The sequence below is a fragment of the Silurus meridionalis genome, chromosome 2 (assembly GCF_014805685.1).
Source record: "Silurus meridionalis isolate SWU-2019-XX chromosome 2, ASM1480568v1, whole genome shotgun sequence".
In the NCBI taxonomy this organism is placed as follows: Eukaryota; Metazoa; Chordata; class Actinopteri; order Siluriformes; family Siluridae; genus Silurus; species Silurus meridionalis.
The window spans coordinates 34,178,632-34,195,909 of record NC_060885.1 but is presented as its reverse complement, the minus strand read 5'-3'; the positions used below and the strand labels follow the sequence as shown (position 1 = coordinate 34,195,909).

General features: G+C 40.5%; 1 protein-coding gene across 5 annotated transcripts in view; it reads left to right on the top strand.

Annotated features, from left to right (window-relative positions):
- Nucleotides 1–17,278, top strand: part of LOC124401206 (arginyl-tRNA--protein transferase 1) — a 59,491-nt gene that overhangs the window by 22,708 nt on the left and 19,505 nt on the right. For all 5 annotated transcript variants that reach the window (XM_046873311.1, XM_046873302.1, XM_046873292.1 and 2 more), the window contains 3 exons: nucleotides 3,989–4,021; nucleotides 8,060–8,241; nucleotides 11,223–11,322. In XM_046873311.1, the coding sequence (XP_046729267.1) occupies nucleotides 3,989–4,021; nucleotides 8,060–8,241; nucleotides 11,223–11,322 (315 nt within the window). The remainder of the gene's footprint in view (nucleotides 1–3,988; nucleotides 4,022–8,059; nucleotides 8,242–11,222; nucleotides 11,323–17,278) is intronic.

Genomic DNA, 17,278 nt, shown 5'->3' with positions numbered 1-17,278 from the left:
TCATCCGCCATGTCAGCTTGGCCATTCAAGCAACAGTTCATGATTAAACAGAAATGTGACTTAATGTAAGTTCAGAATGTTATCTTACACCTAAAGTCACATTAGTGCAGCTTCGTGTCCTACCTCAGCGCCCTCACTTCCTGCTCAAGTCGTTGATCAGTAATCCTTGAAGTTTCTTTTAATGACTGTGGTTTAGGAGGCACATCCTCCGGTTCTGTAGAGAGCACAGACACGATCAGTTCTGCAGTTCTGCGTGTATGTATTGTGTCTATTAAAGTCAGAGCGACACAAAAGGTGTAAGAGAGATCTGAATGCACATAGGAATCGTATGTGCAGGTGTCCACAAACTTTTGTCTGTAGTGAAGCTGCACTGTTGCTTGGAGAAGATGTACTGTAGTGACAGCAAGTCTAACAGGGCAGGTGCTTATCCGTATGATTAAAACAATCCTTAATGTTCATAGTGAAACACAGACACTAGAATATTAATGCAGCCTCCTGTTTACTTCTTGAATTGGCGTAGAAGGGCGCCAGAGTGACCCTTTTCACCCCTCGTGCCACAGCCGTCCATGTCCAGTAGTCTGGCCTTCCTTCTGCTGACTGCAGTGATGCTTGCTCGATTGTGGGCGTCTCTGAGCTCATGTATGTGGAATGTACGTTGGTAGTTGTCATGTGATCAGGGAGAAGAAGGTCATTTAGAAATTTTGGAATTAGAGATTAGAGAGAAAAACAAACCGAAGTAATCATTATACAGTGTGATGTCACCTAATGTCAACAATAATACCCTTTAATATAATTTTAAATATATAAATATATGCAAACATGAGCAATCAGTAACCAAACAGCAGTTGTTGGTATGTCTGCTTCCATCTGCTGTGATCTCTCCACCATTCTGGCTTCCTTTCACCTTTTTTTCGGTGTGTGCTGGATGGAAAAAACAGCTGGGAGCTGACTAATTCCCTCCAGCTCTTCAATAAGAGACACTGCTTACTGTTGTGTAGTGGTTAAATCCACAGGAGCCTGCTTTCTCCACAACACACGTGTGTGTGTGCGCGTGTGCGCATGAGTGTGTGCGTGTGCGTGCGTGCGTGTGTGTGTGTGTGCGCGCGGAGGGCTCTGCTTGCCAGGTAACAGAAGAGATGTTATAATGAGTTATTTACCAAAGTGTTTTATTGGTGTCTAATGTGTAAAATGTTTCCAGACACACACTGACATGTACGCAGACTTCTCTTACAAATATAGGGGATGACCCTGTCTGTCTGTCTGTCTGTCTGTCTGTCTGTCTGTCTGTCTGTCTGTCTGTCTGTCTGTCTGTCTGTCTGTCTATCTATCTATCTATCTATCTATCTATCTATCTATCTATCTATCTATCTATCTATCTATCTATCTCTTGCTTACAGTCTTTATCACTGTCTCTCTCACTGTCTCTTGAAAAGCAAAAAAAAGCAAACTTTACTACACACACACACACACACACAAAACAAAAAGAAATATTGTTACCCTTGTTTAATAGTTGTGTGTCCTCCTTGGACCTATCAAAATCCTGTGGTCTGGAATCAATAGTCTGGAGTCTAATAATTGGATGGGGCTTGTGGCATGAGCAAGGAGATAGTTTGTGTGTGTGTGTGTGTGTGTGTGTGTGTGTGTGTGTGTGTGTGTGTGTGTGTGTGTGTGTGTGTGTATATATATATACGAGAGTGCAATTGAAAGAGAATGATAGAGAGGTTATGGATTTTTATGGATTCGACTTGACTTACTCCCCTGCAGTCTGGCCAACAAGCCAGGGGATGAAGATAATGTTTCTGGTGCCTAAAGCCATTACACACACACACACACACACACACACACACACACACACACACACACACACACACACATCCTGAACACAAGAATGTACATACACACTCATTGTCCACTTTAACAGGATCAGCTACTTCACCAGCTGCGTTGTTATGACCATTAAATGTTCCATTTCACTACTTTGTGTCAGTCTGTTCTACTGCATGGTCCTGCATCATCTGACATGCTTTTCTGCTCACTGTGGTTGTACAGAGTGTTTCAGTTCAGTCAGTTAATGTCCCTGAGAGTCTCATATATTTATTCAACTCTTGTCCTGTATAATTGTGCTTCTGCTACATGATTGTTGATGCTACATGGCTGATTGGATAATCTTATTAACAAGCATTTATTCTTTATAACATGTTTGTTGAGCGTTCTGGAACATCTCCAGCGGCCTGTTCAGCGCCATTTCATTCGTCTTTATTATTATAGCTTTACAGTGTTTCATGTTGCCCATGCCATTATAGTCAGCCGGATTTGTGCTCAGGCTCACATTGTACATCATAGACGTGTGTGTGTGTGTGTGTGTGTGTGTGCGTGTGTGCGTGTGTGCATGTATAAAGCTATATGTGAATGTTGTGGCTGCAAACGTACATGCGCGCAGTTTGGCCTCTGTTTCTCATTTGGTTCTCTTTGTGAGCTCAGCCCATAAACACGTTCCGCTACAAATCCAAGACCCGAGGGTCAGCAGTCAGTTCTAAAAGCAGATCCACCAAAAACAGTGGAAAAAACTTGCTCAACAGACAAAAGAGACGGCATGACGACACTAGAACATCCTGATAAAAGCCAATTTGTTGTCATTCCGCCTGCTTTTTTTCCATCACACATACTATTTTTTGCCAGGTTGTTGGTGTGGTTCATAACAGGCTGTGTGTGTCACCATGTGCTGCTCAACACTGAAGTTGTGTGTTTTATTGTTGAGATAAAAACCTGATTGAGTGTCGGATAGATGAGGAGTTAATGATGGATTTGGAGGAAAGGGCAGGTTGGCCATGTCATGTATATATGGGGGTTTTGTTGCATAATTTGTGTCCACAAATAAACTGTGAATGTTAACTATTACTTAATGACATGCTTATTATTTTGCCTGTTGATTATTTGGAAAATTGGCTCCATGCATCATGTGTTTTTTGTGAAACTTGACCTGTATTTATTTGTGGATTAAGGAATCATTATAATGCTGAATCATGCTATGTGTGTTCTAGCCAATCAGATAACAAGACAGGTATTTTCCTAACGCCCACTTCACGCCAGCCAATCACAGCACATTTACGTCATGGTATGGTATGGACTCCACAAGACCTCTGAAGGTGTGCTGTTGTATCTCTAAAATCTCTCAAATAGAAGCACCAGAACTCCTAAATCATGTTGGATCCAGGTTAATTGTCCAGCACATACCACAGACTCGGATTAAGATCTGGAGAATTTGGAGTCCGAGAACTCTTGTTCATGTTCCTTAGACGGTTCCTGAACCATTTTTTTGCAGAGCTGCACCTAGCATGGTCCTGTTCGAAGAGGCCACTGGTTACAATAATACAAATACTACAATACAAAGATACACATTTTAATTAGAGCCAGTATTAAGTTCTTCTGCAGCAATATGGGCTGCAGCAGGTCTTCCACAGGATAGAGTTGGTAGTGGGCGCTCATGGCCTTGTCACCGGGTCACCGGTTCTCCTTTTTTTGGAACACTTTTAATAAATAGTAACCATTAAATAGCAGGAACTGTACACAGACCTGCTGTTCTGGAGATGATCTGACCTATCCGAGCATCTAAACATTGCCCAGACATCAAAGTTTGGTCCTATGCAAAGTGGAAAACTGAATGTTTTTTGCCCGCCATTGTAACAAGATAAAAAACCATACATTTCTTCAGTTACTTGGATCAGGTTTTTACTAAACTCTTTTTAAACTGGTGCTTGCTGATTGGTTGAACATATAACTCTTGTAGTTAATTGGTGTCACATTTGGCTTTAGCACCAAAGACTTCTTTTACTATCTGATTGGATAGAGCGGATACTGTGGGTATTAAAACCAACAGGTTAATTTTTCTGCTTATTTTAATAATTTAGTTGATTGATTTTGTGCAAGAATATTTGTATGAACTATTTGTGCTAAATTACCATTTCATCTATTTTTCCTCTCTCTGCAGTTCAAGAGATTCCTGTGTGATTCACCACTAGAGGTAAGTTTATTACACTGAATACACAGTATGTGGCCATTTTAATCAAATACTGTAATATTAACCGGTGGTGGTGGTTGTGGTGGTCATGGAGCTGGCATTGTTTTCCTGTTCCTAGTCCTTCAGAGGAATAAAAACATGTTCTTCAGACAGACTTGGAGACACTTGTGTTTAAACATGCACGTTAGCACAAAAAAATTGCAGTAAGCAAAGCCTCAGGGACCTGCACAGCGCCACACTGAGACTTTTTACAGTCTGCGTACCTGTAATTTAATGTAATGACAGGTGCCATTATTCACAACAGGAAAGACAGTGGTTGATCTCTTCTTCTTCTGAGGTCCTCCAGCATGGCAGTGAAATTGTTCATGCTGTTTAGAAGTGAGTGGAAAAAAGTCGAAGTCAAAAGCCAAATATCTGACCGTAAAATTGGTATGTACTTTTGAGCATCCTATTCCACATTTAGTCCCCATTTGCTGTTTTAATGACCCCCACTCTTCTGGGAAGATGTTTCACTATTTTTTGTGGAGATTCATTCTACCACAAGGGTGTTAGTAAAGTCAGGTAACTAGCCTTCCAGATCAGAGTGTTCCAGATCAATCAAGTGCATTTTTTTTAAAAGTAGCAAATTCACCTTTATATACCCAGGTGTGTTCTTTGGTCACGTGACCTAACTTTGAGCTCTTGAGCTCTGCTCAAGTGTGTGTGTGTGTGTGTGTGTTAGCCATGCTCAGAGATAGGCCTGCGTCGCATTTTGTGAGCTTGTTTCTGCTTGGCTTTGCTAAATGGCTTTTTATTGGCCCATGATGTGTCTGTCCGTAGGCAAAATGCTTGTTAACAGTGCTGTTGTGTAATTAGTCGTCAAAATTTTATGGACATCGGGTACCACTTTTGTCCCATAACCTCAATTTCTCCACACACACACACACACACACACGCTCTGATGTCACTGCCCCTTACTCAACTGCTGTGGTAAACAAACACACACTCAATCACACCCACCTGGAAATCACCAGCAGTGCGATTTGTGAAGCCGGGAACAACGCAAACTCAATCTGGGTTAAATTACACTCCCTCACACCTCAAAAACTACAAACCCCAGCATCAGATTCAGTCACACCGTGAGTCGCAGTCACAGCGGTCCAGTTCAGGATCGGGGTGTGTGATACCGTATTTAACAGCCACTTTTGGTCTGGATTGCATTTTCAAGATCTAGTGTTTGGAAGAGGCATTTTCTGTTGTTCCAGATAATACTGGATTTTGTGGATGGTACATTTAGTCTCCTCAACCTGTCTGGCAGAAATGGTGTAGAAATGGTGTAGTTTTGCTCATTTATTCGTTTGTTCTTGTATCAGTCAGTTCTGATTGGAGGTCTGTGAGCACACGGAAACTTCAACTACTATTTGCACTTGTATATTTCATACTTATAAATCGATTTTTTGTGTGCATGAACACTGTCATAAGTGATTTCTATTTTTTCTTAACTCACAAACCCTAGTAATTGTCTTCATAGCTGGTGTGTTCCTCGAGGAACTTGGAATGAAGAGTATTGTGCAACCCCCTGCTGTAAGAGACAGGAAGCCTCTTTCAGTGCTGAGAGATGAGCGAATATCTGGACGGCATGCCGGGTCACGCCTTGAAGCATTACCAAACCTTTTTTTTTTCCACTCTGTGAGTGCAAACTGACTGCTTTGGTGAGAGACTGAAGTGCATCTGGAGTGTATATATGTGACCATGATTATCTAAACTGTTGATACTGTGTGGGATCTTCAGAGCTGGAGTTTGGTTTGGTGTCAGTCCACATTAAAAGCATTATTTATTAGGAAATATGGTGTTTCTCCATTATTGAACATTTAAAAGGCTCTGGCATGGAGGAGTTGGTGTTAAATGGATAATGTAAACCTTTTGTTTCTGGTTTCTTCCTCATACCATCTATGGGAGTTGTTCCTTGCCACACTCACCACAGGTTTGCTCATCAGAGATAAATACACCTCAATGAAAATATAAGTGAATTTTGTATTATAATTCTTACATTCTCTAAAGTTGCTCCGAGACAATGTTCAGTGTTAAAATATACGTGTGTAGAAGTAAAATTGATTGGGATGTGTTTAGTGGAATCGGATGGTTTATAGGTCTGCAGCAGTGATGCAGGTACCTGCTCTGTATTTACTGTCGGAGAGTTAATTTGGGCCATTTGGTGTTATTGTTGTATAGTCAGGGGTTGAGGAATGTTAACTGCCTCAGCTTTCACTCAGGGCTTCTGTGTGTGAGTAACAAAGCGCCAACTCGGAGAACCGAGGCACCATGTGCGAGTGATTTTGTGTTAGAGTTTTTTTTTTCTTTTCTTTGTGTGCATGCTTTTCTGGCTGTCATGGCGGCTAACCTGGACTCGTCACCTGTCCGGTGAGGTGACGCTCGGGTCACGACGATAACTTTTTTGCTTATTCTTCACAGACGATGGTGTTGGTTTTTGTTTGATCACGAAGACCGAACAGAAACAACCGTAAAACAATTCGGATCAAACGTTCGAATATTTGCCAAATGACATAAGCCTGGAAAAGTACGAACGAGCCAAGTGCGTTTGTTTATTTGTTTTTATTTTTTAAGTCAATAAACGAGCACCTGTATTTATCAGCGCTAATCCGTTACTGACAAATAAAATATTTCTCCATGGGATAAAAATTCTCCACTTGATCAGTCTGAGGCACGGCACTTCATCTGAAAGGTCTTCTAACACATGCTTCCACTGCTTTGACGAGAAGACTGTATGAAAATAATAAGCATGTGGAATGCTATTGGAAATAAAGGGAATATATACTGAAATTGTTAGATTTTTGTTCTTCCAGAAGCTCGGGTAGGATTAGTCCAGTGCCAGCTCTCTCTGGGTGGGATGGGTCATGGCAGTACCTGGGGTTTAAGTGTACTGGGCGTTATGAGTGTGTGTAATTTGGCTGGCAGCGGCACGCCGAGCCTCTCGGGGTGCAGGATTAGCGTGATAACGAGTGCATTCCATCGCGGCTAACTGGGCCCAGATGGGTTGAGGCGAGGGGGTGGGGAGAGAGTGGACAAGATCCCTTTACTGACGCTGCCTGAACCCTCGCCCTCCCACTGAGCCGTTTGAAGTCACAAGGCGAAAACCTAGAGACGTCCATCTCGCTCCCGGCGTTTGATTGTAATAAATAAGTAGGGGTTTACGATCTCGGGAAGGTCACATGACTAGGGGATTGGGTCATTTATAATACATTGTTTCTTCTGAGTGTTTTCGTGATGAATAGTGCTGAAGATAAAAAGCAGTTTGAAGCTGTTTTGTGGAGACCAAGAACGAGATGCGTTATTTTTTTGTAATACAGAGACGCTGACACTTATTTCCTCTTCTTCGTGGTTTGGATATTGATTTTGCCCCTGCTGGGTCTTTTATTAAAATACCTCTAGTGACTTGAGAACCCAACACACACATGAGCAAACCCCACATTTGGGAGCAATTAGCAAGCTACTGTTGTGTACACCATGTTCCTGCAGTACATTCAAACACCATCAAAACGCGTTTCTGGATTTCCAGCCATTCAAACATGAATGTTTTCTTCTGCAGAATTTGTGCGAGAGTTGTGTGTGCACCGGTTCTGTTTGTTCATTGGGAAACTACTGCACGTGTACTACATGTACTGGAAGTATAAAATATAAGAGGGATCTTTTTATTTCATCCCAAACGCTTGCTTTGTGTTCGGGAAGGGGGCGGAGGCCGGAGAGGCTGCTGCGGTTTCATTTTTGTTGAGGTACCAAGAACAGCACCACCACATCGAGTGTGTTACAGTTAAATTAAAACCAGACATATTTGGGTTTGAGAATGAAGTTTCTGAAAAAGTTAGTCTGCTCCTATCTTTGTTTCAGTGTTGAGGAGCCTGTACTTTTTACTTCATTCTGATGTTTAATGTGAACTGCAGCACGTGACTTAGATCTTCATACAGATATCTTACTTTTATACTCCACCATGATTCCATATTAACTCACTCTGGGTTCCTTTTTATTTTTGAAATAAATAAACAGGCGGAGACGTCTCCTGATGGACCTGATATGGGCTACGGCTCCTTCCACCAGCAGTATTGGTTAGACGGACGTATCATAGCCGTGGGCGTCATCGACATCCTTCCTAACTGCATCTCCTCAGTCTACCTCTACTACCACCCGGACTTTGCCTTCCTCTCGCTCGGATCCTATTCCGCTCTCAGGTGCTTCTCACACCCTCACAAACATCTCACATGAAAGTTGTTTCATACATCATGTGTATCGTGTATCGTTTTAGGATTTTACGCACTTTCAGGTTCGCTCTAACTACAGTAGAAGGCCAGGTCTCAAAACTCGCTACCTGAACAATAGCTTCTTCACTTGATTGTAGTAGACATCAGATTTTCCAGTGTGTGTTCTGGAGGAGAAAGGAGAATCCAGAAGGAGGCCCTCTAAAGGGGAAAGTGGAGCATGGACTGGGGTCTGGGTTCTACCTAAAGCAGCTGCTGTCAGCATTTGGGTCAGCTGCTCTGTGTGTGTGAGAGAGTGTGTGTATGTGTGAGAGTGTGATTGATGAAGTGTGTAAGTGCTCCTAGGTTCAGGATGTGGTGGTGTTTAATAAATGGTCTGCTGGCCACAAGTGTTATTATTTCAGTATCTCAGATCTACAGGATCCTGGGGTTGTAAGTGGTTTCAGATTTTTTTTTTTCAACGTCTACACTCTCGAATATTCAGTTTGTTTCAAATATGTGTCAATTCTATTGTGTATATTTTATATTATATGCACATTTATATATTATATGATAAGCCAAATCTATATTTATATATAATAGGCACAAGGTGTCTTTGGAGAAATCCGGATTTAGAAATTGATGAGGGGGAAAACCTCTTGAAACAATATGAAGAAAGATGTAAGTGAAATAATCAATTGAGCTAAATGTAGAGAGAGTTACTGGAGGTCGGACGATATTACGGTGGTATTTTACTGATACGATATCTAGGTTGAATTGTACTTGCCGATAACTGATTTTTTTTAAATGGATACTGGATTAAAATTTTATCATAACGCTCCATGGAAAAATAGTACCGAACTTTAAAAAAAAAATTTAAAAAAAATTCATTTTTAATGAATCAGGAAAATGTGCCAATTAAAATAATTATTAACTATTTATTAATAAATAGAATTAAATAATGAATAAATTATAGCTAATAACTATAAAATAGTGCTCTCCAGCAGCGCGCAGTCTCGCGTGTAAAAACAAACAGCACGTGGCGTCAGTGATTCGCCTCAAGAGGCCGCTCTTGTAAAGACAGCAGACCGGAAGCCGGAAAAACTACCAGTGTGGATTTTTGCTGATATCGATAGTTCCGGTGTCCCGATTTAATCGGTCGACCTCTACTAGTCCATTAGTTAGAGTATTATTTATTTATTTTTTGCTTCAATGTTAGAAGCATAATTTGATCAATAAGCTGAAGACCATCAGAAACATCCACAACCATGGGTACCACGGCACAGCTCCAGAGGTCTTGCAGAGACCAGGTCTGAGGACCTACACAATATTCTGGTGGTTTTAATGTTATGGTGACTCATAATCATAGCTGTGTATGTGTGTGTGTGCGTGTGTGTAGTTTAGTTTAAATACAGAATGTACACAGGAAGTGTATTGTATAAGGAGAGTTGAGGTGTGTGTGAGTGAGTCAGCGAGAGGGAAATGGCCGTCTACATTAATACGAAGTAGGGTTCATGTGTCCTGTGGTGAGGACTGTGGCATAATTAGCTTGTGTTGGAGTGTCAGCTCACTGAAGAGGAGATAATGGGGGATTCAAGCTGCTGCCAGAATATAGCGGGTGGGGTCAGGGGATGTGAGGAAGGAGGGATGTGTCGTTTCAATTCTCTTTATTTTCTCCCCCCAACCAATCCCTTTTTTTGTGAATGGCTCTCTTAGCCATTACCCCCCACACCCACCACCCCCCCATTCATGGATTTGCAAGGCTTTGTCACCAAGGGATGGGAACCCAGGAACCTGGCAGCAACCGGCTGACCTTCTAGCACCTCTCTGTTTGGCATTCCTCTGTCTTCCTCGCCTTTTTCTCTCCTCACACTCTTTCCCTCTTCTTTAGTCCTTCTCGTTCCCTCATTCTGTCGTTCTTCTCTGCTTTATTTTCCACTATATCTATTTTCTTTTAACCCCCCACACACACACATTCACAGCAATAGTTCTCAAATTTTCATCAAGACACTGAAAGTTTATTTTTTCTCCCTTTGTCCTGCATTTATTTATCAAAATCCAAAGCACATTGAGACGAGCCTGGAAGATGGATCAGGAAGAGAAGAAGGGGGGAGAAAAGAAAAGAAAAAAGAAAAGAAAAACAGGTGGCGCAAGCTCCCTGATTAAACATCAGGATAAAGTTTAAATTCATCCTCCACCCTCTTCCTGTGTGTAGTCTGAGAGCTCAAGTTCCTCTTCTCCACCTCTATTTAGAGCGACAGATCATCACAAGCCCATGCTGAATATCTGTGGACTTTTTTATTTGTATTAAAGTGTGCATTTTTTAATTTGTGTTTATTTTGGTTCTACATTTTTGCTGCTATTGAATTCAGATTAAAAATGCAGGAAATGCGACGAAAAATCCATCAGGGACAAAGTGTGAGGAAATTCCTGTGCTGGCTGCTGGTAAAGAGCAGCACTGAGAGAGTTGATCATATAATGGATTTATATTTAGAAAACTACAATCGTGATATTATGAAAATTGGGACGTGTGCAAATATAAATTTCTCCAGTTAATTAAAAATGGAGGTGACAGAAACCACAGTTAATAAAAAATATTTCCATGATTACCTGTTTTGTGGATTTACATATTGTTTGAATGTTTTAATACACGAGCTGCCGGATTCAGGAGGATCAATTGGCCCTAATAAATCTTATTTCTGCCCGATTTCTGATTTATGACACGTATATAATTGTGAAATCTGTAGTAATTATTATAATAGATTATAACAACAATAAGATGATATCAGGTGAAAAATGTGGTATGTATAAAATCCTGATTTCTGTATTCTAACGTAGTAACAGGTCTATAATTTTTTTTATGTATCTATATACAGGATAATAAAACTTATGGTTTATTAGTAGAGATTAATTAAATAGCTAATTAATTACATAGTAATTTGTTAATTATTTGGTTTTATTTATTTTTGCATTAGGGAGATCGCCTTCACCAGGCATTTGCAGAAGCAGTCCCCCAAGCTCTCCTACTACTACCTGGGCTTTTACATCCATTCTTGCCCTAAGATGCGCTACAAGGTATGTTTTTTTTTCTTTTCACTTACCTCCACACCTGGGACATGGCTAAAGATCGGATGTATCATTGTCTTGTAAAAAAAAAAAAAGGACAAAATCTAAAATAACTGTCTTTCGGTCTTCAACTCCCACCTCATCTCAGTAATCACCCTGCGTCTCCTTCTGTTAGAATCTGAATACACCCAGTGTACATGTTGTCTGCGTGTCTCCAGGCTGTAAATGCCAATAGGGACGGAGGGAGGAAGGCACTACAAAGGCCAAGTCTAGAGCTCCTACATGTCTGCACACACCTTCAGCACAGCCTCAGTTTCATGTCCTGTCCTTTTTTTGTTAGTGTCTGTTATTACCAAACACAAAATTTTGTGTTGCCCGGGGCAACGTCCCGTATTAAAGTCAGGAGCAATGCAGCAGCGACCTGGCATTGTGCTTGATAGAGAGGGAGAGAGACAGACAGACAGAGAGAGGGCTTTAGAAGGTGAAATCAACATGTGGTTTAAGCCACAGAATTAGCAGTGGTATGTCCTGGATCTCAGTTTCACTAAAAAAGGCTGATTCGTTTTTTTTTCTCAGCACCCATGCATGGCTGCTCATCGGCTTTAACGTGTCCTGAAACTACAAGAAGTGAAGCCGGTAGAGTGAGAGCAGGTAGAGGAAAGTGTTCACACCAGTGAGCACCAAAGTGAAGATCATTCATTTTTCATGTCTGTGAACTACAGAGACACGAAAGCAGGAAGTGATGTTTTCTCAGATCTACGCTGATCAGGTCTGACGCTGTAAGCAAACTACAGGTTTAAATGATTCCTTAAATGAGTCTACCTGTCATTTAACATTTCTTTAGTTCCCTTCTCCAAATTTATGTTCTGAAAAAGAACATAAATTGTTTGATGTTTGACACAGAAATGGGTGAAAAGTCTGAACTGTGGATTTGTGTGGTTTATTTCCAACACGAAAACTTCCGCTTCTACATGCATTAGAAAACGCCATTTTCGTCTAAAAACGATTCGGGTCCACAATTATGTTTTCAATTATTTCCCAGAAGTTGCTCATCCACACCGAAACGTGAGCAAAACGTAAGATGGTCTTAAATATCTTTAGGGAAGTGTGTGTATTTGAGTCTGGAAAACTCTGAGGTTTTTTTTTTTAATTTTTTTTATGAAAAGTGTGTAGGAACTCTGAAAATGCAACTCAAGAGTTACTGTTACACAGCACAAGAGAAGGACTACAGATATCAGAACTGACTTGTTATAATATATCTTGAATATATCTTACAGAGTTCCTGTAGCTGCTTTCTAGTGTAACTGCTTCAACATTTATTCTCCGACTAGAGGACTTGGGTTATACCTGATCAGGGAGTTTTAGTATGTGTTGAGAGTTACAGAGTGGAGGAAGCTCATTTTGGGCCTGGGATAAAGAAGGATGTCCAAGACAAAAGCCAAATAAGTATTAACCCAGGTGGAGGACGAGCTGGGGATCACTTGACAGGGACAAGGGAAATCTGAACAGCTGATTCATAAACAGGGGTAGGAGATGGCAAGTAACGGGAAGAATGTAAATAAAAGTGATGAACTGGCTTAGAGCAGAGGGAGCGCAAATGTCGGAGAGGGAACAGATGGGACTGGAGAAATCATTAGCAGGTGAAGAAGAGGTCAGGGTATAGACTGCTACTGTTGTTCATAGTGTCCATCGAAATGATGTCTCTCTCTCGCTCTCTCTCTCTCTCTCTCTCTCTCTCTCTCTCTCTCTCTCTCTCTCTATTTCTCTCTCTCGCTCACACTCAAACTCTTACACGTATTTCCTTTCGTCACCAAATCCTCTGTCATAGTAGTTGAGGGCACGCTGCTGGAATCTGAGATGCCTTCAGATTGGTAATGCCTTCTTTTTCTGCATTCAATCAAACTGCTGATCTCATTCCATATTACTTTGTACTTTTTTTTTACACCATCTAGTAATCCTGCATGGTATCAGGCAGAGGTGGTTAAAGTCCACACATTTTTCACTCAGTAGTGCAGATACTGATGTTTTAAATGATTCTGGTAAATGTTGAAGTTCTGACTGCACTTTTTCACTCAAGTTAAAGTAAAGAAGTTTGAGATGTTCTTCAGTAAAAAGTAGTGATTTTTACGACCTGTTTTAGTGTCAGGCTGGAAACTGCCCCTTATCATATTAATATAAAAGACTGAAGATCACCATATAGAACACAAGCATGTTTCCATCACTGACTCCTTCTGTCTCATCCACGTTAACCCCAGACTTTCCTACTGCCTTCTTCCTGCTCATTGTGAGCTTCAGAAACTAGTCTACGTCTGTGGTGTGTGAGAGACAGGTAATGATGCATTAAAACTAAAGTAACGAGTCTGGATTGAAAATGAAAAAAACAGAAAATACAGATATTTGTGTAAATAATGTTATGAGTGAAATACTGTAAAATATTGATAAATAAAAAAAGGACTACAAAGTTTTTGTTTGTCGATACTTCCCACCCTCTGGTAGCAGGTGAGAAAGGGGCACATTCAATCTACCCCGAGGGCAGTTTGTACTGTATGGGTTTGAGTGCGAAAGCCCTGAAATAGTTTTATTACTTTTATTTTAAACTATATCTGTGTCCCTAAGACTTTTCCCTGCATACAGGTCCAGTTTATATGTCTGTGTGTCTGGACGCTTTAGGGGACTCCTGCCAGGAGATCAGTTTCCAGTTCCCCAGGTTCCCCACTCTGCTGATCTCAAATCTGAGACGACGGCCACTCGCCTCCCTGCTGCCTCTCCCCCGATTGTTCGAGGGTGACAAGGTCGCCTGTTTCACACCTCCACACACCTACTTGCGGCTTTTCCAGCGTGCTTGAATTGCTCATTAATGCATCCGTACGCTTATTGTGGTTTTCTCAAGATGCCTAAACTATTGAAATTCCACTTGGGGCCTTGGTTTCAGAGGCATCCTCTTGGGCACCGTGCCCTTGAGAAAAGCCCAGCGCCTGCTGTCTCTTCATCAAAGCCACCATGGCTCACACAATTAAGCCCTGCTGGAAGGCTCTTAGTGGCCCCAAGTACCTCAGTCGAGAATTGCGTGCCTCTTTATCAAGCACTGGGACACTCTGTACTCTCTCACTTGTGTCTGCTGGCAACGCAGAGCTGCCTGGTCAATACGCGATCCTAATTTTGATTAAGGAATCAAAACTTGTGCATTCGGTCTGTAGACCAAACAATCCTAAAATACAGAGTGTCAGTTTTACTAAACCATACAGGAACCACAACACTATATTAAATACGTGTAAAACTTTTAGGAGACCACAAGTAGTTGGACAGTTTTCTTCTCAATTATTTATAAAGATCTGGGGCCATACTTTAAATCACAGGTTCACAACCCTGAAATACTTGGATTATGCTTCGTCCTGCATATTATAGTGTTTTCTCGACTCCCAACACCAAATCAGCCATTTAATTAATTAACAGGGTTTCCTGAGATGATGTGGGTCTGCTAGAGCTGGAAAAACACAAAACCGTGCAGAACAGGAGGTTCTTCAGGACCATGATTGGAAACCTGTGCTTCACAAAGAAACTCTAGAACACACACTCAGGCTGTGAGCTTAGATATATATTATTACAAACTGCAAAATAAACCAAAATGAACAGTTGAATAAGAATAAACAAACAGAATTTTCAGTTTATTTTTAATTTAATACACAATCACAGTGTAGGATTTTGAGGTCATAAAAATTCACTGTTGCAGTTTTTTTAGCCATAATGGGTGAAGTTCTGATCATATGTGTGTATGTAAATAATGTATTTTGATTTAGTTTATTATTTTTTTTATAATTTTATGCAGTATTATGGTATTTAAAAAAAACTTAAACTCAGATAGTAGGATAATAAGATCAGTTTTTATTAGAGGTTGACCGATAACCGATTAATCAACCGATTTTTTAAATAGATACTGAATAAAAAACAAGCATACTTCATGTAAAATACTGGACTTAATTACAATAATAAAAAATTTTAAACAGTACAGAATCATTAAAATGTGCTAAATAAATATTTATATATGCATTAATAAATATAATTGTAAATTGTGAAATAATAAATATAGCTCTGTGAGGCACGCAGCTTCACATGTAAAAACAAACAGCTCATGCCGTTATTCACCTCTAGAGGCCGCTCTCGTATGACAGTGGACCGCCAGCCGGAAAAACTAGCGGTATGGATTTTTACCTATAGTTCCAGCAATCAAATATTGGTGCATGTTAATCTGCAAAACTGATTAATCAGTAACCACGTTATACGTGTTTGTATTAACTTAGACTTTTCTCAGATTTCAGTTTTTTAGTTTCACACAAATTTGACAAGAAGTAATTCCTTCTTCAGGAAATGCACAAATGAAATGCAGTACTTTAAGTAAATGCTTGACCTTGAACACAATATAAAGGTCTTAACTTGCTCTTGCTTTATTTTGGACTTCTTGATTTGACCTTGCTCCTCCTGGTCTCGATCTTTGTTAGTCCTGGTTTTGGACTTGTCTTGGACTTAATAATGATGGTCTTGACTTTAAGGTCTACAAATATAATTAATTTACTAAAAGAAATAAAAAGCCAGATATAGTTTCAGTATCAGACTGTCAACCTGTAGGACTATAATATATCAAAACCATATAGAAATATTTGCTCATTTAAGGCACATTTGGAATGAAAAAATAACTTTTATTAGATAATTTACAAGATAAGTAGGAACCCAGTCTTGCATGGCAAACCAAAACACTTAAACCCATTGCCAAAGGCTTCAACAACTTTCCCCCTGAGGGGATATAAAAGCTCTTTCTGGGCTCTCTCCATGAGGGGTATATGGAGTGCCAGCCATGTCCATTACTCTAAGCCGAGTCTGGCCAGTGTGCTGTCCAGTTTAAGACGTGATTTCCTGGCCCTGTCACTGAGCGAGAGGGACTAATGGCCTCTTGGCCTCCGGTCGTCTATAGCCTGCTTCCAGCATGCTGAATAGATCTAATGGTGTGGAATGATCCATTCACTGGGATTCTGGCTGGAGTGGGTTTCAGAATATCATACTCTTCCATTTTTTTCGCACCCTCAGCCTGGTGTTTCCCGGTGCTTCCTGTTCATTCAGAACCCCAGCCATGTCACGGTCGTGTTGGAAGTGTGTTCAGGGTTGTGTTCAGTCTTCTGGCAGCAGAGACGGCAAAACTACACACATCCCTCATTCAAGTAGAAGTACAGATACTCACGTTTAAAGACTCTGGTAAAATAAGTACTGACTACACTTTTTTACTCAAGTTAAAGAAGTGATCTTTGATCAGGAATGTCTTTGTTTACATTGCTGACTTTATCTGTTTGTTAACCCCATACGTCTTGTTGCCTTCTGCCGCACTCGTTATTAGCTTCTAGCGTAAACTAGCGTACATCTGTGGTGCGTGATAGCAAGAGGAGGGAAGTAACAAAGTACAAATACTTCATTACTGTACTTAAGAACATTTTTCCAGTATCAGTATTTTAGTTCAATATTTATTTTTAAATTTTTTTACTTTCCCTCATGAAATTTTTACACAAACATCTGTACTTTCTATTTCATACTACTTCAAACAGGGTTTGTTTCTTTAGTTCAGACACGATCAATATTTTTCTTCTCATTGCGCACCAGCTGATCAACCTATTTCTTGTCATTGACTCTACAGACGTAGGCTAGTTTATGAAGCTACACCAGTAGTAGGTTGAAAAATCTACTTAAGTACAGTAACAAAATAATCTAGACGTGCACTCTTTTACCCTGAAGGCTTTTTCCACACTACTGCTGTCTTCTTACAGTTGCATGGTGTTTTGATGTCTGTAGTTTCCTGATATGGAAGTGTATCAGCTGAAAAGAGTTTGTGTCAGTGATAACATTACAAGAAGGAGATCTGGACTTTACTTCCTGTGGTTAGAGTCTATTGTTCTAACACTGATGGATGGAATTGTGATGAATT